This window comes from Lutra lutra, chromosome 5, assembly GCF_902655055.1.
Source record: "Lutra lutra chromosome 5, mLutLut1.2, whole genome shotgun sequence".
Taxonomy (NCBI): Eukaryota; Metazoa; Chordata; class Mammalia; order Carnivora; family Mustelidae; genus Lutra; species Lutra lutra.
This window is the reverse complement of record NC_062282.1, coordinates 86,047,360-86,073,894: the sequence shown is the minus strand read 5'-3', so window position 1 is coordinate 86,073,894 and position 26,535 is coordinate 86,047,360. Positions and strand designations below refer to the sequence as shown.

At 39.0% G+C, this 26,535-nt stretch overlaps 1 protein-coding gene across 1 annotated transcript in view; it reads right to left on the bottom strand.

The window, feature by feature from the left end:
- The window catches only part of SPINK5 (serine peptidase inhibitor Kazal type 5), a 78,495-nt gene that overhangs the window by 8,590 nt on the left and 43,370 nt on the right, over positions 1 to 26,535 (bottom strand). The window contains exons 16-30 of the mRNA XM_047731512.1: positions 25,928 to 25,976; positions 24,056 to 24,183; positions 22,400 to 22,490; positions 19,491 to 19,618; positions 18,791 to 18,857; positions 17,452 to 17,579; positions 15,673 to 15,775; positions 14,048 to 14,175; positions 11,040 to 11,112; positions 9,878 to 10,005; positions 9,643 to 9,721; positions 5,908 to 6,035; positions 5,068 to 5,140; positions 3,878 to 4,005; positions 2,903 to 2,999 (exon numbers count right to left, since the gene is read on the bottom strand). Of these exons, the coding sequence (XP_047587468.1) occupies positions 2,903 to 2,999; positions 3,878 to 4,005; positions 5,068 to 5,140; positions 5,908 to 6,035; positions 9,643 to 9,721; positions 9,878 to 10,005; positions 11,040 to 11,112; positions 14,048 to 14,175; positions 15,673 to 15,775; positions 17,452 to 17,579; positions 18,791 to 18,857; positions 19,491 to 19,618; positions 22,400 to 22,490; positions 24,056 to 24,183; positions 25,928 to 25,976 (1,528 nt within the window). The remainder of the gene's footprint in view (positions 1 to 2,902; positions 3,000 to 3,877; positions 4,006 to 5,067; positions 5,141 to 5,907; positions 6,036 to 9,642; positions 9,722 to 9,877; positions 10,006 to 11,039; positions 11,113 to 14,047; positions 14,176 to 15,672; positions 15,776 to 17,451; positions 17,580 to 18,790; positions 18,858 to 19,490; positions 19,619 to 22,399; positions 22,491 to 24,055; positions 24,184 to 25,927; positions 25,977 to 26,535) is intronic.

Here is a 26,535-nt window from a genome sequence, read left to right as displayed (position 1 = left end):
GATCACAAGTAGGCAGAGAGACAGGCAGAGAGAGAGGGGGAAGCAGGCTCCCCGGTGAGCAGAAAGCCCGATGCAGGGCTTGATCCTAGGACCCTGGGATCATTACCTGAGCTGAAGGCAGAGGCTTAACCCACTGAGCCACCCAGGCACCCTGGCAGTGTCTCATTTCTTGATGTAGGTGCTAATATCACATCTGTGGTCACTTTGCAATACTGCATTTAGCTGTACACTCTGATAAGCACACTTCTTCTATACAACTATTATACTTCAGTAAAATGCTTTTTTTTTCTTATTCGCAATAGCCAAGACATGAAAACAATCTCAATGTCCATCAGTAGGTAAGTGGATAAAGAATACATGTTACACACACACACACACACACACACACACACACACACACCGAGAGAGCACTGGAATATAATTCAGCCACGAGAAAGAAATCTTGTTATTTATGACAACTTAGATGAAATCTTTAAGGTGTTATGCTGAGATAAGTCAGAGAAAGGCAAATGCTGTATGGTATCAGTTATATGTGGAACCTAAAAATGCAATCTCGGAAACAGAGTGTAGAATGGTGGAGGGAGGGGACTGGGGCAATGGGAGACATTAGTCAAAGGGTACAAACTTTCACTTACAAGATGAGTAAGTTTGGGGGTGTAATGTACAGCATGGTGATTATAGCTAATCACACTGTATTTTATACTTGAAAGTTGGTAAGTGAATAAATCTTAAATGTTCTTACCACACACACACAAATAGTAATTATGTGAGGTGATGGTGGTGTTCACTAACACTAGGGTGGTATCATTTTGCAACTTAAAAAGGCACTAAATCAACCACCATGAGATATCACCTCACACCAGTCAGAATGGCTAAAATTAACAAGTCAGGAAATGACAGATGCTGGCGAGGATGCGGAGAAAGGGGAACCCTCCTACACTGTTGGTGGGAATGCAAGCTGGTGCAACCACTCTGGAAAACAGCATGGAGGTTCCTCAAAATGTTGAAAATAGAACTACCCTATGACCCTGCAATTGCACTGCTGGGTATTTACCCTAAAGATACAAACATAGTGATCCGAAGGGGCACATGCACCCGAATGTTTATAGCAGCAATGTCTACAATAGCCAAACTATGGAAAGAACCTAGATGTCCATCTACAGACGAATGGATAAAGAAGATGTGGTATATATACACAATGGAATACTATGCAGCCATCAAAAGAAATGAAATCTTGCCATTTGCGACGACGTGGATGGAACTAGAGGGTATCATGCTTAGCGAAATAAGTCAATCGGAGACAGACAACTATCATATGATCTCCCTGATATGAGGGAGAGGAGATGCAACATGGGGGGTTGAGGGGGTAGGAGAAGAGTAAATGAAACAAGATGGGATTGGGAGGGAGACAAACCATAAGTGACTCTTAATCTCACAAAACAAACTGAGGGTTGATGGGGGGAAGGGGTTGGGAGAGGGGGTGGGGTTATGGATATTGGGGAGGGTACGTGCTATGGTGAGTGTTGTGAAGTGTGTAAACCTGGCGATTCGCAGACCTGTACCCCTGGGGATAAAAATATATGTTTATAAAGCTGTAAAAAAAAAAAAAGAAAGAAAGAAAGAAAGAAAGGATGAATACCCAAGTTTTGTAGCAACATGGACGGGACTGGAAGAGATTATGCTGAGTGAAATAAGTCAAGCAGAGAGAGTCAATTATCATATGGTTTCACTTATTTGTGGAGCATAACAAATAGCATGGAGGACAAGGGGAGATGGAGAGGAGAAGGAAGTTGAGGGAAATTGGAAGGGGAGGTGAACCATGAGAGACTATGGACTCTGAAAAACGATCTGAGAATTTTGAAGGGGTGGGCGGTGGGAGGTTGGGGGCACCAGGTGGTGGGTATTGTAGAGGGCACGGATTGCATGGAGCACTGGGTGTGGTGCAAAAATAATGAATACTGTTATGCTGAAAAAATAAAAAAAAATTAAAAAAAAAAGGCACTAAATCAACACACTGTACATCTTAAGTTTACAGTGTTATGTCAATTACATCTCAATAAAGCTAGGGGAAAAAAGAAGAGATTCTGTGAATAGTTTCTCTCCATGCTTATGGGATTCCTAGGGTAGCATCTAATTTACTAGAAATCTGTAATTAGTATATATTTCACTAGTGTAACTCATCTACTATCTTACTTAAATTGGGCAAATAATAAGATTAAATTCATGTTTAATACTTTTTCTTTTTTTTCTGGGTCATCAGGCTAGATGCTAAAGTTTTACTTTTAGAGGCCAATTTGATATGCTACTTCATGAATATGCTCTTATTCCCTTTCCTTCTTTCTATTCCTGACTTTGACAAAGCCCTAAAAAGCAAACCTCTTAGGCTAATTTACACTAGGGTACGTTACTGATGCCCATCAGCTTGTATTTTGAATAAACAAGTTTTAGCCACTGTGAATCGCTGATCATGGAATTTCACAAGTGTGAAAATGCTCCGCACACCTCTCTAGGCTATTGGAAAGAGGGTTGATTTGGGGAGAGGGATAGAGAAGAAGCTGGATGAGGAGTCTTTTTGGCCTGCTGAAATTACAGAATTGAGACTCACTACTTATGTGACCATATGTGCAGTAAGTCACATTCACGGCACACCCACGTTTTAAAATTTCAATAATGTACTAAATTGGCTTGGAACAGGGCTAATAATCTAAAAGAGCACAGAATAATGCATTGATGAGTCATCCCAGAACTCTCACTGAGCTTGGAACTACATACAAAGGGTTTGGACTACACTGAATTCCCCTTTCCAAGGCCTCTCTCTGGAAATGAAGCTCATGGAGGAGGAGGGGCAACAGACTTAAGGCATTAACTTAATAAGTAGCTTTTCAGGAATAGTAATTCTTACCAGAATAGAACTGGAGGCAGTTGGGCTGTTTTCCTCTGTAGATCTAATGTGGAATGATTTCTCCCCAATTCTTGCCCTTTCCAAAGCTTCTTTTTGACTACAGAAGAAGATAAAAAGTAGTTTAAAGTTATAGCCATAAAGACTAGCACCTATAACTTCCAGTGGGAAGCTATGCAATACTAAATAAAATATGATAGAACCACAGAACATTCAACCAGAGGATGATGTAAGAAAACTATATAATGGGGAACTGGTTTAGAGCACTCATCACTTAATAGATGTATGACCTTGGACAAGTTGCCTAAATCCCTTGAGCTTAGCTTTTCTAGAACATAAAAAGAGGATGGTATTGGTAATTCCTGTCTCCAGGAACATACTACAAAGAGCTAAAAAAAGATACTAATTATTATAATTATGTTCACAGTTTCAGTGTTTCCATAATCATCATCATCAGTATCAATCATGTCCATTAGTCCCCAAATATGGTTGTTCATTGAAATAACCTAGAAATCCCTTCTAAACAACAAATTCCTTAGCCCTGAATTTTCTGCCAAATACATTTTGGGGGGTAAAATATCTGTATTTCTGACAAAGACTTCTATGTTGAGTCTGATCTAGTTATGGAATAAAGACTTGGAAGAATTTCTTGTAGCTACGATCCTGAGAATTGAAAAAAATTTTCTCCAGTGACACAGCTAGTAAATATTCTGGTTAGAATTCACATCTGGATTTCCTGTCTCCCATAACAGGTGTTCTTAACCTAAGAGCATTGAATCTAAAGACTTATTCTAAGGATGCTGTGGATTTATGAGCACACATTTATTTAATCGGCAACTTCTAAAGATGCATTTCCCATGGGTCCTGTCCCTATGCTTTAATAAAGACACCTTTACACTAAAAAATTAAAATTTAAATTAAAAAATAAAAATGCAAACCCCCCAATAGCTGGAGGGGTAACAGGATCCTCCTACTCACATGATCATTCTGCACATATAGCACTTGTTTTTGTATAATCTTCCATCAGTACCACGCACAGGGTCATTCTCTCGAGTACATGTGAGCCGGTCATTCCTCACGTACTGCCGAAAGTTACTGCACTCATCCTAGAAAATGAGAAAGGGGAAGTGAACAGGATTTTTCCCCTTTCTAAAACTTGATTTTAGGAAGTTTTTTCTTAGCTCTGAGTTCAGACTCACTGCCCTTATCCTGGCAATGGAAGCCAAGGAATGCCCAGACTTTAAACACTTCATTCTGAAACTCTCTGCCTGGTCCTGGAAATGCAGGGTGAACACCTGATAGAGCATGTCTCCCTCACCTTTTTCTTCCCAGATTCCTTCCTTCCTTCCCCTCATTTTCCACATAAGCTGCACTCTTTTTTTTTTTTTTTAAGATATTTTAAAAAATTCATTCATCAGAGAGAGAACTGCACACAAGCAGATAGAGAGAGAAGCAGGCTCCCCATTGAGCAAGGGACCCAATGCGGGGCTCAATCCCAGGACTCTGAGATCATGACCTGAGCCAAAGGCAGATGCTTAACCAACTGAGCCACCCCAGCATTCCACATGAGCTGTACTCTTGAGCAAAGGACAGTATCATAGGGATCTAACGCCACAAATGTGATTATCACTGCAAAGGACTGAATGAAGATGTCTTTTCTGCAAGCTTGAAAAGTAAAAAGAAAAGGCAGCATCACGCACACACACTATTGATTTGTTGACGCTGAAACAGAAAACAGGAAACAACAACAAAAAAAAGACATCAAGGAGAGAAGCTAAAGGGGAGGCTTTGATATTAGTGTACGTTACGTGAATTGTAAAAATCAATGTCAACAAGCTACCTGAAGCCTCATTTCACATTTAGTGTCAGAGGAAAGCATGTGGTGGCGGTGGTAAAGAATCTTACACTCTATTTTTTCAATCCATATTTCTCCCAAAGAGGAGAGCAATATTTGATTCACATCGTGGGCAAATTCTTTATAAAACTGAGAAAAATATCAAACCTTAAAGTCAGACAAAAATATGTTATAACCAAAATGAAATATTAGCAAAACCTATTTTCTTTGAAGAAAAACATTGGCATTCCCATTATCCAAAAAACTGGAGGAGAATGTCAGATTCTGAGGATGAAAAGTTAAACAGTTATCTTTGCATCTTTTAAGAAATGACCTTTGCATCATCTGAGGGCTTGGCTCTTGATTTTTCTTCATCATTCTTTTTTCTTTCACTAGCTTCTCGCTCGCTGCAGAATAAAAAAAGGGTTCTTACTGAGTTTTTTGTTTGTTTTTACTGTTTTTAAAATTTTTCCCTAGTTCTAAACTTTAGCAAATCTAACACTATTTTCTCATATCTAAAAAAATATCTAAAATACTTGTTTTTTCACTAATGAGTCTTAACTGTTCTAATTTTCATAGTGCATTTGTGGCAATGCTATGAACTTTCAGAAATTCAGTTACTACACTGTCCTTCAGAATGCTAAGCTCCTAAAAGTCCATTGTATTTTTTTCCTTAGTAAAGTATTTATATGGCTCTCATGGAGAGTTGCTTCATTTCTCCTTTTCTTTTTCATATTAAATTAGAACTGAACTCTCCAATATTGATTTTCTTCATGTGGTTATATTGCTTTCAAGTTTATAAATGTCTGAAAAATATTATCTCCTTGAATTCTTACAAAAAGTCTATTATATAGAAATTGTTTCCTTTACATACAAGAGGAAGTATATGGCACATGGCCCTTTACTCAGCTGATGTATTTCCTCTCTGAAAGCCAGGATTTGGGAACCAAACAACAGCTGTCTCCCTGTCCCAGATGCTCCGTGTATGATTGTGATCATCAAAATAAACACATCTTGTGATCGTGTTCTAGAAGGTCATTCTCATCTTCTAAAGTGAAGGCCTAGTAGATTTTTCATGTACAATGCCCAGGGCCTAAGGTTTTAAATTAAAAAGAACCATGTCCTTGTAAATAAGAACCACCCATCAAACTGATTGATAATCTTCTTAACGTACAAAATGCTCTGACACATAGCACACTTGTTGACGTGCATCTTGCCATCTGGACCTCGAACAGGGTTATTTTCTCTGGTGCAGATAAGCTTCCCCTCTCTCACCATACTCCGGAATTCGTGGCACTGATCCTGCCAAGAGAACAGAAAAAAGTTGCTATCACAATAGTCTGATCTCTAAAATTTAAAACATAATTTGTGAGACATAAGCTCATAATACTTGAGAGGGGAAAGAAAAATCTAGAAAAAACAAAATTTTCGAGATGGAGTATGTTTCAGATGCTCTTTATTCAGTATCTGTGTAGGAAGTTAGAATTCTCTCCATGGCATCCCTCTCAAACAATGACCTCGTCCTCATGGAATTTCACTCCTACCTCAGGCAGCCTGTACTGTGTTAATGCAATTTTTAGCGGGCTGAGCCCCAAACCTGTTTCCCTGCAGCGTACTCATCACTCCACACATAAGTAAGCCCCAGAACGAACTGATAGGTGCTCTTTGGCAAGACATTTAGCTCTGTTCCTTAAGAACAATTTTATTTTATTTTATTTTATTATAAAATAAAATTGTTTTATTATATGCCAGGCATTTTATTGTGTGCTCTAATGGATTTAAGAGCACACAGGATAAACACTCATTATCCCCATTTTATAGATGATAAACACTCATTATCCTCATGTTATAGATGAGAAAATAAGTCTCAGAGATTAAGTAAAGTCAGTGCTGGAATTGTGATCAGAAATCTGTAATGAGCTTTGTTATTTTCTGTGCTTTTATGTGGCAGAGAATAAAACCCCTAAACACTTGTAAACAGATAAAGCTGCATTTTATATCTAATGAAAAATAAGAACTTTAAAAAGAAGACAGTGAAAATGAATCCACAGGATCTGGCCTCTGATGAACTTTTTGAACATCTATAGAAATTTGTCATAAAATTACATGAAAGCTCAAATAGCCAAAGGAAAGATATGGGAAAATTACTTAGAAAAATACTGCTAGTAACATGGATGGCAGTCACCCTTCCTTCCTCCCTCCCTTCTTTTCTTTCCCTCTCTCTTTCTTTCAAGAGATGGTATCTATGTATTTTAGAGAGAGAGTGTGTGTGAGTTGGGGGAGGAGCAGAGGGAGAGAGACAAGTAGACTCCACGCTGAGCAGGGAGCCCGACATGGGGCCAGATCCCATGACCCTGAGATCATGACCTGAGCCAAAATCAAGAGTCAGACGCTCAACTGACTGAGCCAGCCAGTTGCTCCTATCCTTCTTTCTTTAAACTGATATCCATGAAAAACTCCAGACCTACTTTTATCTGCAGTATTAAAAAAGTTCTCTGGAATACTTGATCAAAATATTAAATGTCTCACAGCGATCATTTTTGGAAGCTGCTAGAATTATTTCCATTGCCAGCTACACAAAATCCCACATACGTATATGTTTATGATAGCACCCATCTGCCTGTGCATCCATCTTTGCTTCATGGGTACAATCTCCAGCTCTTCTCTTATCGGCATGTAGTTATTATCTGAGCTTTTCTCAACTGAAACTCTAGAACAATACCACCTGCTGCATAGATTTTGGGAAGACTTTTTAATTTTTTATTGATGTATAATTGATTATATTAGTTTCAGATAAACATAGTGATTTGACATTTGCATACTTTGCAAAATGGTCACCCCAGTAAGTCTAGTTACCGTCTGTTACCATACAGAGTTACTACGATGTTACTGACTGTACTCTTCATGTGTACATTATAGCTTCCTGACATTTATTCTAGAACTAGAAGCTTGTCCTGGGCACGTGGTCCATATGGATAAATGTTACTATGCTTTGTCCTGCATAAACAACCACCTGGATCTGCATGTACACAGGCAGGCTAAGAAATTTGTGAGACTCATGTTGTGTGAATAATCCTGTAAGCCTGGTAGTTTGAAATATATTATTTGGCCTCCAGATGGCCCTTCTGTTCTGGGCGCCAGGCACTACAAATCTTGTCTCACACCCCCTCCTGCTCAAGGCTGGGCTGGCCCCCTGGAATGGAATCTGGGAGGGGAGGCAAACAGACAGAGCCCAGGTACCTTGAAAATATAGAAACATGGTAACATAGAAATACAGCTCACTGCAAACTGCAGGTAGGTGGAAAATGTTTAATTTCAACCCCTATTATTTACCCTATGAAAAAGGCCCTTATGGGGAGGGTCGGTTGGAAGTCTCACTCACCTGAGGGGAGGATGCTCAGTCCAGGTCTCCAGCTGAGACTCCAGTCAGGCTATTCTCATGGGCTTCCCCATCTAATGAGGTCAGATGTTGTGAGTACCTGATTTGATGTAACTTTGCCTAATTCTCATTTACTGCCTACAATACTTTCATCTACGTAGATTCCTTTCTTCTTCTGTTCCTATTAGGTTTCTATAATAATAATAAACTTCTCTTTCCTTTTTGAAACTGAAACACAGCTGTTGTGAATCTTCTGTTCAGAGTAACAGGTCTCTTTTTGCCACACAAACACAGAAAATGTCTGGACAATTTTAATAATATGAATATATATTTTTTGTTTGAAATTTCTAAAACAGGTATTAAAAAAAGAAAAATATCGCCCAAGATTATAAATAGAATAGATACCTATTAGAGATGATTGAAGTTGTATGACACAATCTTACCTCAAGACCATTCAATTACCAAAGTAAGTAACAGATATTCCCAACATATTTTTTAAAAATGAAAATTACTGGTGTGCCTGGGTGGCTCAATGGGTTGAAGCCTCTGCCTTCGGCTCAGGTCATGATCCCAGGGTTCTGGGATCGAGCCCCGCATTAGGCTCTCTCCTTGGCGGGGAGCCTGCTTCCTCCTCTCTCTCTGCCTGCCTCTCTGCCTATTTGTGATCTCTGTCTGTCAAATAAATAAATAAATAAATAAATCTTTAAAAAAAAATGAAAATTACTATTAATGGTTCATTTTATAAGTCAGTATAGACCAAATGAAAAGTTCCCTCATTAATATTCCTTAACAGGAAAACTTTCCTGGGGAAACTTCATATTTTCTCTTTTCTAATTAGAGTCCATGGATGGATTAGAAGAGATTGTGCTGTGTCATATTCTATGTGTTAGTGTTGTAAAGCACCGAACATTATTTTTAAAGCCCTTATTGAATACAAGATGGCACTGGAACGCCAAATCAAGAATTTACCCTCTGGAGCTCCAAGTTTTGGATATTTGCTTTTTTGTTTATAATTTTGCTATCTATTTGCTTGATTATTTGCTTTAAAACTTCAGAGAAGAGGGGCGCCTGAGTGGCCCAGTCAGTTAAGTATCTGACTCTTGGTTTCGGCTGAGGTGGAGATCTCATGGGTCATGAGATAGAGCCCCATGTTGGGCTCTGTGCTCAGTGGGCTGGAGATTCTCTTCCTCTGCCCCTCCCCGCAACCCACAGGCACATGCTCTTTCTTTCTTTCAAATAAATAAGTCTTTAAAAAAAATAAAACTTCAGAGAAGAAATCCACTTGATAATAACAGTAGCTTGACGATTGTCATTGGTCCTGCAAATAGATGGTTATTGCATCAGGGTTGCTTTCAGGGCATTGAATAGCATGCTATTTCTTTGCAAGACCTGGCCATGCTTTCCTGTTCATCATTATATACAGAATGAGTGGGACAGAGTGGGACAGACATTTCATAAATAGTTGTTGAATGAATTAACCTTACCCCCAAGATTCCAGCTTTAGGTACTAATACATCTAACACACACTACCTGGTTTTCATTGTTCTTTTCTCCTGTGTTTCTCAAGCTGTCCTGTTCTTTCTTTTTTCCTTCAGCTGCTTCCCTTTCCCTTGAAGAAAAAATGGAAAAAAACATTTCAGCTGAAGTGAAAAGCACCTCATTAATAATTAGATGTTTTTAAAAAGAAGTCATTTTTCAAACTGATAAGAAATGATTATCATACTTCAATATTCACAATTAAAGGCCCATTTTTGAAAATACTCACAGTTTGTCCTTACACATAGCACACTTATTGCCATGTGTCTTGCCATCTGGACCCCGCACAGGGTCACTTTCTCGAGTGCAGATAAGTTGTCCATTTTTCATTTGGCTTCTAAATTCATCACATGTGTCCTAAAGAGAAGGAAAGGTTATATTGGAAATGGCTGTTTTCACATAGTATTTGATTGAGCTTGAAAATCCGAAGATTTTGATTTGAGAGTCAGAGAGCCACTTAACCCTGCTGGGAGGTGGCATAATGACCTAAAACATGTCCACATTCTAATTCCTGGGACCTGTAAATATGTAGGTTGACACGGTAAGGACAAACTAAGGATGAAGATAGAATTAAGATTGCTAATTAGCTGCCCTTACCACGGAGAGATTATCCTGAGTTATCTGGGTGGCCCAGTGTAATCAGAAAGGTTCTCATGAGTAAAAGAGGGAGGCAGGAAAGTCAGTAGCAGAGTAAGACAGCATGAAAACAATTCAACTGACCACTGCTGACTTTAAAGGTGGCCATGAGCCAAGGAATGCAGGTAGCCTCTAGAAGTTAGAAAAGGCTACGAAACAGATCTTCTCTAGAGCCTCCACAAAGAGAATTTGTGTTGTGATAAGCCATTTTTGATAGTAATTTGTGACAGTACCAAAGCCTCATTCTCCCCATCTATAAATTAAAGTTAAAAAAGGTGTTTGACCAGGCTATTCAGACAATGAAGTAAACTACTATTTGTAAAAGTGCTTTATAATATGTTAGACTGAAAGATTTCCATTTGGTATTAAATATCTACATTGAACAAGTTACTAGCAATACTGACATGTATGATGGCTTCTGATCTTAGGGCAAAGATCTTCAGTGGTAACACTGACATTCTCTTTGCCTGTTTTTTTTTTTTAATTTTTTTTTTTTAAGATTTTATTTATTTGTCAGAGAGAGAGAGAGAGAAAGCACAAGCAGGGGGAATGGCAGGTAGAGGGAGAAGCAGACTCCCTTCTGAGCAGGGAGCTGGACATGATCCCGGGACCCTGGGATCATGACATGGGCGGAAGGCAGACCCTTAACTGCTTAACTGACTGAGCCACAAAGGTGTCCCTTCCTTCCCTATTTTTGGTTGCCAAGTGCTGACCTACAGAAAGACCATTCTTGTCAAAATCTAGTTACGACTCACCTTTTCTGGTGCTGATTCAGTCCCATTTGATCTGTAGCCAGAAGGCTTATTTTTTTCCTCTGCTTCTCTTTCCCTGGAATAGAAAAGTCAATAGTCATCATGTTAACCCAAACTCAGGTTTGGAAGTAGCCTTACAGTTCGGATATCCTAAACCACCTCCTTCACAGAGAATGTCTGTGCATCCTTGAGGCGGACAGCCAGCTTTGTTATTAGGAATCTTCCTTATCACAGGGTATATAAGGTAGATATTATAGGTAGAGCAACTCAAGTAATTTCAAAGTCTCCTTTATTTGTGTCCAAATTTATCTCTAACTTTTGTCCTTCAGCCTTACTTCACAGTCCCAGGAAAACACAGAACAGGTTTGCTGAATCCATGACCTCTTCTGGATATTAACCCATCAGATATTTAGAGGCAAGTTTCAGGTCTTAAGCCCAGTGTCCTCATCTTTCCATCAAAAGTTGTGGTTTTTAATTCACCACCAACTCATCATCCTAGTGCCTTGACAAGTAAGGCAACCCATTAGAATATTATTTCTTAAAGAATGGAGTCCAAGACAGAAAAAAAGACAAGTAATCTAGAAAGTACTTTGGGATCATGTTTGTTTGTTTGTTTTTTAATCTCTTACTTTTCTGATAAAATACTGATGTCAGTGGCCCCCTACGTTTTCATGTGCATTAAGAAACACTGAGATTTTTAAAAGTTCAGATTCACTGACCATCCCAACAGGTTTACTGGCAAGATCTAAACTAGGATTCTAGCCTAACTTTTAACAAGCCAGGTCATTCCAATGCAGTTGGCTCAAGATCCAAATACTGCCAAACTCTAAAACACTTTTATCTCTTTCAAAGTTTTGTTTGGTTTTGTTCACAAAACAAACATGTGTATGAATGTATATAACCTGAATATGTATATATTCTTTTGAGGGAGTTCCCTCTGTGTAGTAAAGTGGCAATAAAACATATCCTAGAGATTCAAGCATATATGAAGTCATGATATTTTAATCAAGTACTACTGGAAAAAGAGGGTACTGTAATGATTCAGTTTAGTGGAATTCTCGTGATAATCATGGCGCTGATCAAAAGCCTCCAGTGACCTTTGATCACACATAGAATGAAATCCAACATCCTTCTCTTGGTCTAAAAAAAAACCTTATCTGATCTCTTCAAACTCATTTTTCCTGCAATTTTCCATGCAATAATTTTGAGACATGATGACCTCCTTTCTGTTTCTTGAGCTTGGTAATTTTTCATCTTCAGAAGTTTGCATTGGTTCTTGCTCTGCCTGAAACTTTCTTCCTCCAGATGTCCAGATGGTTCACTTCACTCACTTTTTACCAGTATCTCTCACATGTCAGGCCTGCCCTGAATACCATAAACAAAGCAGCAACTGTAATCCTTTCCTGTTGCCTTCTGTTTTACTTTCCCATTGCTATCTGGCCTTGTGCTCTGCAGTTATTTCTTTATTTATTTATAACCTGTCTTTTCTATATTATATTATAGTTCCATGGCAGGAACTTTGTCTTGTTCACATCAAGAATGCTTGTCCATGAGGAGGGTCTGTTACATAGCAGAGAGTCAAAAACCATTTATTGTCAGACGAACGATTTCCAAAGATCATAAAAAATATTCTATTTGTGTTGTGTTTTTAAAAAATACTCCACGTAAGTATCTTCTAACATAGATGATACTGGTCACAATGGCAAAATTTTATCTTCATAGCTCTGTGCATCTGAGAATTATTTGTTCCTTAACCAAATTATGTCCTATTAATATGTGATGCAAAAGAAACAAAGTCATAAGTGAAAAGCTATCTCGATTATGTTAGTTGTATTTGCAAAGTAAAAGTTGGACCAGAGGGTAATAGGATAGTGTGAGAGATCATAAAATCAGTGATTATGCTGTTATGTATTATTTACTGGACACATTTATCCCACGCCTACTTTGTGCAAGGCACTGTATTAGGAGTTTTTACATAGTTCTGCTCATTTAACGTTCATAAGAAACATTATGTGGCTCTGATGATTACTGCTGCCTCTACCTGCATTATAAATACAAGCAGACAGAAGCCTGGGGGATGAAATAACCTGTCTTGGAACATGAAGCTCAAATCACCTGATGCTAAAACCCCAGCACTGCTATAGTCTACTGCCCTGTTTCTATTAAAGACTTTTTGTAATGTGAATAAATATTAGACTGGTATCCAGAGGAACTGAATTCTGGTTTCAGCTCTGAAGTTCACTCCCCCATGAAACCTTGAACTTAAAAAAAAAATTCAGGTTTTCTCATCTGTAAAATGCAACATTTATACTAATTAGATTTTCTCACGTGGCCTATACTATCACAAGATTGTCATTTCTTTTCAAGGAGAAAGGTGAAAAAGGTGTATGTGTGGGGAAGCATTACTTACTAATTACGTATTGATTACATGCCATAATTAATAGAATTGTGCTACAGGCATCCAATTTTAGAACTACGAGTACCGATCAAGGCCACCTAGAAAACTACCTTAATATACAGCAGTGGTTATGTTGTTAACTTGCCTTGGGAACACAAATCAAGTGTGGCTGAGTTGGATAATCAAGCACTCCAATTCAGCACCATTCACCATGGGAAAACAGAAGCAGCACACCCCAGATTATACAATAAATGTGTTGTATGCATACAAGAAACAGGCCTCTTAAACTATGCCGGTGAGCTATCCCAGACGACGTTCACAGACTCTCCATAGGATTTAGGCATCGTATGTTCAAAAGCACAATTATCTACTGGGATGGCACTTACGGGTCACAGAATTATGACAGAAAAAATAGAGCAGGAAGCAGACACTGATTAGCTGCCATTGGTAGGGATTGTGGTTCCTCAGGCAACATATGAGAAAGAGACACTACTTGGGAATTAACAAAAACAGTAATGTTCCTGGAGGGAGTTGTAAGTAAATGAGAAAGAGCCAGTCATTCAGGGGGAAATGGGGACTATGTTTTGGACTGCTGGAGGAAAGAAGTACTTACAGTATCTCTTTACACATGATACACTTATTGTTGTACGACTTGCCATCAGCATCACGTACAGGATCACGCTCCCGAGTACAGCTGAGTTTTCCATTTTGCATTTTGTCCCGGAACTCTGCGCATTGGTCCTGAGGAAGAAAAGGAGAGTAGGCCTCCAGATTACCTGATCTATTGTATTGCTGTTAAGTTTAACAAATTCAATTCAAAACAATTTGAGTTAAGAAAAGTTCTGATTTACCTCCTCTTACATGTAACATCTAGCATGGCTATCTACAGAGAAAGGGGGGACTGGAATCACCAATATCCTAAGATGCCAGTTGTCATGGATAATAATACTGCGTTTGAGATTCTATACAGGGAAATCATCAAGCTTGCTGGGATTTAATAGCATGGATGAGAGGTCATCAAACTAGAGCCTACAGGACTGATCTGTCCTGCTGTCTGTTTTTATATATGGGGTTTTATAAATAAAAGTTGAAACATACCCTCACTCATTCAGGTATATTTATGGCTGCTTTCCGACAACAGTGGCAGAACTAAATAGAAGCGACAGTGACTATAACGACTCAGAATGCCTAAAATACTTGCTATCTGGCTGTTACAGAAAAAAAAAAAAAGTTGCTGACCTCTGATATAGATCGTAGGGAGAAAGAAATGCTGGAGGAAAATACAAAGTTACGCAAAATGCCAAGAAGACAGGCTCAAGCGAACTGTGGAGTAGAGAGACAAAGGGCCTTGCCAGGTTTTCCCCTTGAAAGTGAGGATATAGCCTCCTTAAGGAGAAAGATGGAAAAACAGAATAGCCAGAATTTATCAAAGACATATGCTGAGCCTGTGTTGGATCTGGAAGCAAAGAGATGGTCTTGATAGCCCAAGGTCATAAGAAGAGAGACCAAGCAGCTATCATCTTACGCAGTGCTGTTCACATGCCCAGGAGGGGTTGATACGCAGTTACTGTCATTCTGACCCTTCAAAATGTCTCAGGAAATGTGCTAAAAACTTGCCTAAATTGTTTTATTTTATCCTCTGTAAGAGCACTGCTGAAGTGCTTGCTTCGGCAGCACATATACTAAAAAAAAAGAGCACTGCTGAATAAGGGAAACTAGAGTTTAGCAAGATGAAGTCATTTATTCCACACTGGACAAGTCCTACGTGGCAGGGGCAGGGTTGTACTCCAAACTATCTGGCTCTGAAAAACCCTGCTGTTTCACCTAATATGCTGCATGGATCAACAGAAAGTCTCCCTCTCACATGTGGCTTCACTGAGGGAAAGAGAGAGTACTTAGAGAAGAGGAAGAGCATGAAATGCTAACAGGGAACAGCTCCACTATCTCTCCTGGGATCAGTTACTGGCCTGAGAGCGACATTATGTAAAAAGGGGTCAGGAGACACAGATGACGTCATCATGTTAATTATTCCAGGTTTAAGGAAGTAAAAATACACCCAAAGGAGATGAAAAATTGCTGAGATATTACCCTGCAATTTCAAGGGGAAAGTCCCCTGTCCTTCCCAGGATATTTTTACACCCTGCATGACTTCCATTCCCCTTTACCACGGGCTTGGCCGCGGTGCCCTTGTCAGTGACTTGTGTCCACCCTGCCTGTGGGAATTAGAGGTCCTCTCACCTGAGCTTTGCCTCCTCCGCCACCGCTGCCATGGGAACTATGCCCTGCAGCATTTCTCTGATCTTCCTCTTCTTTTCTCTTTCTTTCTTCATCTTCTTTCTGGCTGGAAATTAGAAAGAGGGAGGTAGGGAAGAATAGATTAATGGAGAGTGGAGAGCATGTCTGCGAGTTCCTCCTCCTATCACCAGATTAGATCTGTATAGAAAGTCACCAGCATTTACTGAACATCTACCATGTTGCAAGTCCTTCTCTGAAAACAGAAAGACAAATTACGTGCAGTCCTTCTGCCTGGAGGAGCTCTCCCTGCTGTAGAGGGAAACCAACATGTACGTAAGCATAAGCAAATCCATGTGAGCGATTTACTGGCCCTTCATACATGCTCACTGTGACTCTCAGCTGGATTCTTCTCAAATGCCTCAGAGCCAAGAGGTCCAACAATAATTATCTTTTCCACCAAATGTGCCCTTGCTCCTGGATTCTCTACCTTTCGGGAAAAACAAAACCCTGGAGCTGTCTCTGCTCCCACCTCTCAGCTCCCACAGCTGTTGCCAGCATGGCACTGATTTCACATCTCACCTTCTCTCCTGTTTCTCTCACGCTAGTTACTGCTCCTGGATTCCTGCAAACCTCTTCCACCACCAGCAGCATTCCAAATCTCGGTCCCTTCCTTCTCTTTTTTCCCTTTCTACTGCTGATATAAATGAATCTTCCCAAAGGAACCATACTTATCCCACTTACTCTCCTACCTGAAAATTTTTAGCGGCTTCCCATGATATATAGAATTGACTTCAAAATCCTTGAACTGGCATTCAAACCCAGCAAAATGGCTAAGTTCTAACAAACTAAGTGACTTGCTCTTTACTGTTCATACGATTTCCTTAATTTAAGAGATTTACCTATGTTTTTCCCTTCTCCTCTCATTCCTGCCTGGACTGTTTATATCTTATCCAAATTATAAGGTCCAGGTCTACTCCCCCATAAAACTTATTAACTTTCCCTTCCCCGAAGTACTAGAACACATCAAATACATCATTTATCATTCAGCAATTCCTCCTTCATATTTTTTTAAAGATTTATTTATTTATTTTAGAAAGAGAGCAGGGGAAGGGGCAGAGGGAGAGGGAGAGAAGCAGACTCCCTACTGATGGCGGAGCCCAATGTGGGGCTGGATCCCAGTACTCTGAGATCATGACCTGAGCCAAAGGCAGATGCTTAACTGAGTCACCCAGGTGCCCATTCTTCTTCCTATTATATGAACTTGTCCCCATGTCTATTGCATCCATCTATGTACAATTATTATTCACACTGTACACTGTAGATGTTCAGTAAATGGCTATTGGATGACTGAAATATTTTATGTGTACTTCTGAGCTTTGTGTAAAGATTTTTTTCTTTTTGTGAAAAATGTGATATTTTAAAAAACATAGGTAGAAAAGTTAGACTGATAGTAAAATATATTTATTACTTTCCCAGAGGTATTTAAAAGATAATGTAGAAAAGGGATCCATCAGACAGCAAAGGGCTTCAAATTTTACCCTGTTGTGATCTATTAGTAGGTAGGTTTGACTCCAGAAATTATAGAGAATGTAGTACCCTAGTCATATATTGCCTGGTTCTAATATTGGCCTTTATAAGAAAGATTTGCCTGAAAACATTCTGCAGAGAATCATTTATTTCCTTGATATGTAAAGAAAGGAGAAACACAATAGACATTATCTTCCTGGCTCTCTGGCTCCCCAACTCTGCCCACCCCAGCAGGGGCTTCATTTGAGCACTCACAACACAGCTTTGCACATGGCACACTTGTTGCCGTGGGTCTTGCCATCTGGGCCACGCACAGGATCATTTTCTCGTGTACAGAAAAGATTTCCATTTTGCAAAAGGCTCCGAAATTCACTGCATGTATCCTAAAGGAGGAGAAAAGGCAAGAGCCGTGGATATTTTCATGTAAATTACTTTGTTGGGTTCCTTCCAAGAGATTTCTAGTAAAACAGGTACAGAAAATGACCTCTGGGTATTTTTCTTCCTGGCAATTGTTTCCATTCAATTCCTACCAAACATGGATGACTTAATAAGAAGTTTCTTTTTCTTTTTTCTTGAGATATAGCCCCCAAATCCAGACTGAATCTGCACCCACACATAAGAAAGAATCCCTTAATAACCCGGCTTCTTTGAGAACTGGCCCCTCATCTTTGATGGGGGCAAGCAAATGACCACAAACCTGAAAAAAAATCTACTTGGAATCAACCTTTTTGAAACCAAGAAAATATTATCCCAGATTATTCTAATGTGCCCGATGTATTATTTTTATTTTCCCCAAAATGCTGGCACCAGAAATAATTAAAGTGAGGAACACAACTGATGTGACCCAATGTGGTCATCCAACCCACATAGTGGGTTAGGACTAATGCTAGGTTTGGTGTCTGGAGATCTAAGTTTGAACTCCTTTGTTTCCATTTTTCAACTATGAGAACTTGAAAATATGAACATGTGGAATCTGACGTCAATCGTGCCACTGCAATTTCTTCCTTCTCTCTGGATTTCAAATCTTCATTTAAAAATTCGGGAATAGGGGGGTTGGGAGAGGGGGGGTGGGGTTATGGATATTGGGGAGGGTATGTGCTATGGTGAGTGCTGTGAAGTGTGTAAACCTGGCGATTCGCAGACCTGTACCCCTGGGAATAAAAATATATGTTTATAAAAAAATAAAATTTGAAAGCACACACAAAAAAATAATAAAAAATAAAAATTCGGGAATGAGTTAAAACCAATGTTTGCAAACTATGACCTATAAGCAAAATCTGACCCACCACCTAGTTTTGTAAATAAAGTCTCTTTGGAACACATCTATGCCCATTTACCTGCATATTACCCACAGCTGCTTTATAGCTGTGACAGCAGAGTTGGAACAGAGACTGAATGGCCATGATCTAAAATGTCTACTCACTGGTCCTTGAAGAAAATTCTATCAATTCCTGGACTAGATGATCCTTGAGCTCTCTTACTTTGGTTTTCAGTAATTCTATGTTTTTGTTTTGTTTTGTTTGTTTGTTTGTCTTAACAGAGAAACTGCAAAACCTCATCCTTCACTGTGGTATTAACCTTCCAGGATAACTACCTTTTCAGCTTCTCTCTTAGCTTTTGTTCTGGATTCAGCTTCTTCTTTTTCTTGTGCTTCTTGCTGGCTGTAGGAGGGGGGGAAGGGAGAATCATTCCTGGCACCCAGTACCTATCATCCTAACGGGAAAATCTCGCTAGACAGAAATATCCTATTATTTCCATACTCTACCAACTGAGCATGAGAGTAGGAAGGTAAATGCCCAGCTCTCCATATTGTTTTTTGTTTATAATGTTGCTTAAAGAATAAGACACATGCATCACAGGAAACCAGCCAACAAGTTTTTAGCACTACATTCTCTGGAAATATAAAGATCTTGTCCTTCTTCTCAGAAAGCAATGAGGACGCTTGAAAATATTTACTAGATGTTAGCAAACGTTCAATTTGGTAGCACCTAATGATCACATCTTTGGATTATTCATGGTAGTATGTATGCAGAGAACAGGTATCCCAGTCCTTGGATGCCATTAACTCTGGAGGAATCTGCTGTGAGCACACAGTCCAAGAACACTTTAGAACACTGAGAATACCTCAAAGAAATGCGCAAAGTATATGGTTTTATAACTGTAAATGCTTGAAGTCCATGCAAAGATAGCTTCCAGATCTACTTACTAGGGAAAACCTTCGGTGTGACCACCCTTGCCTGCCCCAGGCCTATCTTTCTCCCACACTCAGCAGCAGTGGATGTGGCTCTACTCACAAGAAGGCTTCACACATGGAGCACGTGTTGCCATGCATTTTCCCATCTGGGCCTTCAATGGGGTCGTTCTCTCTAGTGCAGGGGAGTCGTCCGTTTCTCACATAGTTACGGTATTCACTGCACAACTCCTACCAAATGAGGGTGGATTTAAGAATTAGGTAACTAAATACTGGAGAACTCCTCCACATTACCCCTCTGAAAACTGTGACAGAATGCTCCCAAACAGTGGATACATCAAAACAGTGATGTAGAAGGTCAATGTTACCAAGATATTTTTCAGGGGTCTAGGTCACACATGATCTAGAAAATAAGATTATATTACTGATCTCATTAGAAAAACTTCAATTCAACTCAAATATTATTCTGGGCTAGGTACTGTGAGATAGATGAAGAATCATCTATTGTTCCTTTCATAAAAAAATTTGTGATCAGCAGAATAGTATTTCTTACCCCCCAAATTTGTCCAAGCCCTAATACTCAAATCCTGTGAAAATACTACCTTACAGAGCAAAAGGGACTTTGTGAATATAATCAAGTTAAGAATGCTGAGATGGGGAGGGGCACCTGGGTGGCTCAGTGGGTTAAAGCCTCTGCCTTCGGCTCAGGTCATGATCCCAGGGTCCTGGGATCAAGCCCCACATCGGGCTCTCTGCTCGGCAGGGAGCCTGCTTCCTCCTCTCTCTCTCTCTCTCTGCCTGCCTCTCTGCCTACTTGTGATCTCTGTCTGTCAAATAAATAAATAAAATATTAAAAAAAAAAAAAAAAAAGAATGCTGAGATGGGGAGATTCTCCTGGATTATCCTAGTGTCCCCAGTGTAACTGCAGGGGTCAGTTCCTACAATTGGAAGAGTGAGACAGGAGAGACTGAGAGGAGTTAACTACAGAGGAACAGTCAGAGACATGATGCTGTTGGCTTTGAAGATGATGGAAGGGGTCTAAGAACTAAGGAGCACGATGGCTTCTAGAAGTGAAAGAAAGCAAAGAGACAAATTCTCCCCTATAGATTCCAGAAAGAAACACAGCCCTACCAACCCTTTGATTTAGTTCAGTGAGACCCAGGTCAGACTTTTAATATAAAAACCAAAGATAATAAGTTTGGGTTGCTGTAGGCCACCAGGTTTGTGGTAATCTGTTAGAGCAACCGTAAAAACCAAATACAGATTATTTAGAGTCTTTGGGGAAAGTGCACAGAAGCATCTGTAGTTAGAATAAAACAAATGATATAATTGAGAAATAAAAAAAATTGCTGGCATAATAGATGACAGAGTTATTAAGTATATTGTTTAAATGGGGAAAATCTTTGCAGAGCAGCTAATTCTTATTCTGAGACATGAAAAATAGCCAGAATTTTGACAGAAGAAAGGGATAGTCATGTCTGAGTATGAGGGGGCCATACAGAAAGTAAAGTTCATTTCATGTATAATCCTGAAGACTTATACATGGATAAGTTTCCTAGGACTTCACAAAAAAAAATGTACGTAATAATATTTTATAAGTGAAGAAAATAAGACACAAACTATTTGCCTTACTGGGAGGGAGACGCAGACAGTATTTGAGCCCTGGCAGTGTGAATCCAGAGTTCAGGTTTTTAACCGTATGTGACTGAGTCCATAAGATGGACTACCTTGAATTAATGCTTGGTGTGTCCACGAAGCAACAAGGTGGCCACTGTAGCTGGCACAAGGGTGGCAATGGGTAGAAAGTAGGAAATGAGGTCTGAGAGGTAGCAGAGGGCAGATCATGCATGGCCTTGTAAACCACTTTCTAGTGGCCTGGTTCTTACCTGGAGTGAGATGAGTAGCCACTGGGTGGCATAAGCTGCCTTCTGTTTTTAAATAATTACTTTGGTTTCCGAGTTGAGGGCAGATTGTAGGGAACAAAGGTGAGAGCAGGGAGAACAGTAAGAAGTCAGGTCTTCCAAATTATAAAAGGATAGAGGAGAGGAGAAATGAAGAGCTGACCGTACCCTATAGGACTCTTACAAATGGTGACAGGGTACAAAATCTAAGGTGTATCATGGGCATTATAGACAGAACTTGTGGTCCAATTGCTAGCTCTCAAATTATTAACTATATGTATTTTCTTATCTGAGCCTCTGAGCCCTCATCTATAAAATACAGACAACAATACAAACATTAATGGTTACTACAAAGATCAGTCCTAAAATTGCTATACCATATGGCATATAGCAGCAACTAAATAATTAATAGCCATCACCATCATCACCATCATCATGTGAGAATGGAAACCCAAGGCTCAAAAATACCATTAAGCAATTTCCCCAAAATCTCACAGAAAATTAATTGGGATTAAAACTTAGGGTTTATCATAAAATACTCTTAATCTCACAAAACAAACTGAGGGTTGCCAGGGGGAGAGGGGTCTGGAATGGGTGGTGGGGTTATGGACATTGGGGAGGGTATGTGCTATGGTGAGTGCTGTGAAGTGTATAAACCTGGCGATTCACAGACCTGTACCCCCGGGGGCTAATAATACATTATATGTTTATAAAAAAATAAAAAAAATTATTTAAAAAAACAGCGTTTGTTTTTGTTTTGTTTATTTAGAACTAACCGTCCCTACATAAAAAGATACAGAGAAAAATCTGAAATCTGCCTCTATTGGTTTGTATTCAGACAACAAGACAGCCATCTGTATGCACTTCTTTTTTTGGGATAATACTATTCACATGGTCAGTGGAGAAAATGATGACTGACCTCTTCTCAAATGCACAAGCAACTAAATCATATTGGTGTGAATAGGAAGAAGGGATCTTCTTATACACAAGGATCTAAATACATGATCTCATTCTGTGAAGTCACTAAGGACACTGGAATGAGGAGGTGGGAGTAGGAGGCTTGTCTAGGGGAATGGAATATTTATGTGATTCTAATATCTAAAACAGTTACCTGTGCTGCTTCTCTTTTCACTTTCCCAGGCTTTGCTTTGTCCTCTCCTTCCTTGCCATTATTTTTCTTCTTTTCTTCTTCTTCAAGTTTGCTGCAATTAAAAACAAGATACAAGCTAAGTACAATTTCCCATTTTTATGATAACGTATTTTACAAAGGGATGAGGACCTTTCAGACATGGTCAGATTCACTCTTCAGTAAAAATTTATCCAGTCTAAGAGATGCTATCATTATCACTGTGCCCAATAATGCAGATAATAAGCGAAATAATAATAAAATATAATCCGCCTTAAGAAAAAAAACTAGCATGATCTTTTATCAATATGAGACCCTCAAGTAGTCTTGATTCCATCAGTCTTATCCCATCAGTGATTTCAATGGTCTGAAAGAGGCCACAGTTATCTTGATTTTTTAAAATTGTGCAACTTTTCCTATGTAAATAACAACCATATCAGTGATGAAAGCCAGAGGTGATACCGAGTCAGATGATGAGCCCATAGTCAAAATAAACCATGTTTCACTATAAAATTAAAATTTTAGATATTATTTTAAGGGAATTAATATTTAAGTTGAAGTTCAAGTTGTAGAATTATTATCCAAGTCCAAGAAGATTCAATAATTAATATGTTAGGTTGATCATGAGCCTAAGCTTCTGGCTTTCTTGCCATTTTCTATTGATACACAGCTTATCAAAACTGGAAAATCTGATCACATTCCCAACTAATCATCACCACAGCATGGACAAATGGATCAACGAGAAAATAGTCTGGATTTCCTGAATGTCAGGCTATTGTGTACACTACTGGCCTAGTCTGTCAGTCTCTCCTTTAAGGAGCTATGTGCATACACCTGAGATTGGACAAGGACATGTGAAAGTTAAGGGACAAAAATAACCTTGCACCTTTTCAACAGATATTATTTAAACATTTTCCTCAACATTTACCTTAGCATGAGACTCTGTAGAGGATTAGGAGTCCAAGAAGGAGGAGAACTTGAGGAGGGAATAATCCATTTCTCCTGTACTGTCTCACCCAATGGAGCTTTGGTCCCACTCACCAAAACAATGGCCTAAAAGTCCCTGGACTTGGCTCACAAAAAGACATTTCAGTAAACATCTATTGTATTGGCTTGCCTCTTAGAGGCTTTATTCTCTATACTAAACCACTTATCAAAGTGTTTACTTCAGCTATACACAGTAATGTTCCTGAAAGGATAAATGCAATCCATTCCATTTCTCATTTGGGTTATTTTAACACTTCTTTCCTATCGCTTCCTAACTTCTGTCCAACTGGTTTTCCCTTAGCCAATAGTTGAATATATTCACAGAATCATAAAATGTCAGGAGTGAGAGAGAGAGACAAAGATATCACTGCATCCAGATCATGAAACTTCTGCTCTGTTATGAATGATGATTATCAAGTGTTCAAAATATAAATTGAGACTTTCCCATGGCTTAACTAGAGGACAGACAGATAACTGGATAGAGAATCACACTGTCACTGTGATCCATTATTACTTCATGTCTTGTCCATGTGCTTTTAAACTTACATTGCATACACACCACGGTATGTATTCTACACATTCCTGAGGAAACTCAGACTCAGACATGATCGCTGATGAAGAGATTCAGTGGGACAGATGAGGGTAGGTACTCACAATAGGCTTGCACACATGGCACACTTGTTTCCATGAATTTTGCCATCGGGGCCGCGGACAGGGTCATTCTCCCTGGTGCATATAAGCATTCCATTCCTCACTTGGTTCCGAAATTCACTGCAGAGCTCCTGGAAAATATTTTCTCAAAATGACTCTCTGCCTTTCCTGTACCTTTGTCTTTCTGAGGAATAAATGATGCAGAATAGAAGAAAAACAAAAAGGGATGACAGGGAGCAGTAAATTGAAAAGTATTTACAAAGCTTCCATCGTGGACTCAGAACTGTCTTTGCACTAGAGTGGATCTGGAAAAATTTGTCGTCATCATTCTCCCAAGGCTGCTTACACTCTAGGTGCAGGAAAAGGCTGACAAAATTGGCAGAGAACAATACACATTTGTGTTATGTTACATATCACACTCTATGAAAGCTATGAAAGATCAAAGCAGCGGGAGTTCAATGGACCAAGAAGAGGAGGCTTCCTGCAGAAACTTCCTGGAAGAATACTGCTGAGCCTTCATGAGAATGAAGGGCATCTTGCCATTTGCAACTACTTGGGTGAAACCTGAGGACACTGCTATCTGAAATAAATGAGACAGAAAAAAAAAAATATGGTGCGACCTTACTCGTATGTGGAATCTGAAAAGGCTGACCTCAAAGAAACAGAAAGTAAAGTGGTATTTGCCAAGGGCTGGGAGGGTGGGGAAAATAGGGAGTCGCTGGTCAAATGGTGTACATTTTTAGTTATAAGATGAATTAAGTTCTGGAGATCTGCTTTAGAGCATGGACATTATAGTTAGCAATACAACAGTATACTATGCAGTAGAACTGAAAGTTGCTAAGAGAGTAGATCTTAAATGTTCTCAACACAAAAAAGTAATGTATTTATGTCATAACATGATGTGATGGAAGTGTTAGGTAATGCTATAGGAGTATCATTTTACAATATATGAGTGGACCAAAACAAGACAATATACACAATGTTAAACTTATACAATGTTGTATGTCAATTATATCTCAATAAAGCTAGAAAAGTTAAAATGAGAAGAATGAGCAAAAAAATTGTGGATCTCAATTTGTTTTTAGAAGGCTGAGAAAGAAAAAAAGACATGCACAAACTGAAAAATAAAGATATATTTGAAATAAAGATAATGGAGGATAGGGCAAGTGTGAGTCCTTGGAGAAACTGACACCTTCCTGGGAGCTCCTTGATAAAGTAGAGGGATAGGGGATGCAGATTTCAAACAGGAGAGGTACAATAGGAGCAGAGGGAAGGAGAAATGTGTTAAGACCGACTGGAAAATCTAAGGTGATTTAGCAGCTGATCAGATATTATGGATAAAATAAGTGTTCAATTCTAAATTACTAATAAAAAGATGGTTTCAACTAACAGAAAGAAAGTTCATGAGAAAGTGAGTCAGTTTAAAGATGGACTTTTAAACTGTGTCAACTTTCCCCAAATAAATATTAGGCTTATACTTTGCATTTATTAGGTAATAAAATCCATAAATGTAAATCTTGTTTATGGCCATTATATAAGAGTAATCCAACATCACATACATACAGATTTCTTGTGCTACTTGTGACAACAGAAATCTAAGAAAAGCCAAATATGGAGAATATGCCCCACAGAGTAAGTTAACCCTCTCCTTCTTATAAAATGAAACTCAAAATTTGAATTACCATGCAAAAAAATTGGTACTCTAAAAACTTCTACTTAAGACCACTTTTTACAGGTGAAAGCCTTTTTGTTGTTGTTGTTCATTTCAGGCATGGTAATTGAAAAGGAAAACCTTTCTACTAATGAGATATCTAGAATACCTTAAGGAGGAAACAAATGTCAAGGCATAGCATTCACAGTCCTAAGAAAAATTACCTTTGCAGCTTCTCGTTTAGCCTTTGTTCTTGCTCTTTCTTCTTGCTGACTATAAGGACCAGGAGAAGAAAAAGAGAGCAAAAGAATAAATGGGTCTTAATACAGTAGAGTAGATTCTTAACATTTACACGTTGATTATCTGTTGCTTTGACAATTCTCAAGCACCACCAAAGATCCACTCACAGCAATTTGTAATTTTATTGGGTGACAAACTGAAATGATTCATTTTACCTCAAGAGAACAGTGTATAAGAAAAAGTCCCTTAATGAGTAAACCCATTCAACTCCTCAGCAAGTACACAGCAGTAATACTTTCCTATTGGCTGATTCTTTTGCATCTATAACAGCTCTCGATAAAGTGGAATATCTGGCTTCTAGGAGGCAGTATAGCATGGTGGTTAAGAGGACAGATCCCGAAGCCATAAGGAACACAAGAGATGTCTGAACCTCTCTGTGCCTTCCTCATCTTTAAATGTGGAAGAAGGGAGGGATAGGAGGAGTAGTAACCACATTCTTCTCACAGGATTGTTGTGAGCATTAAGTGAATTGATACTGTAAAGCAACTAGAGGAAGTATCTGGTACATAATGAAATGATTGACAAAAGTGAT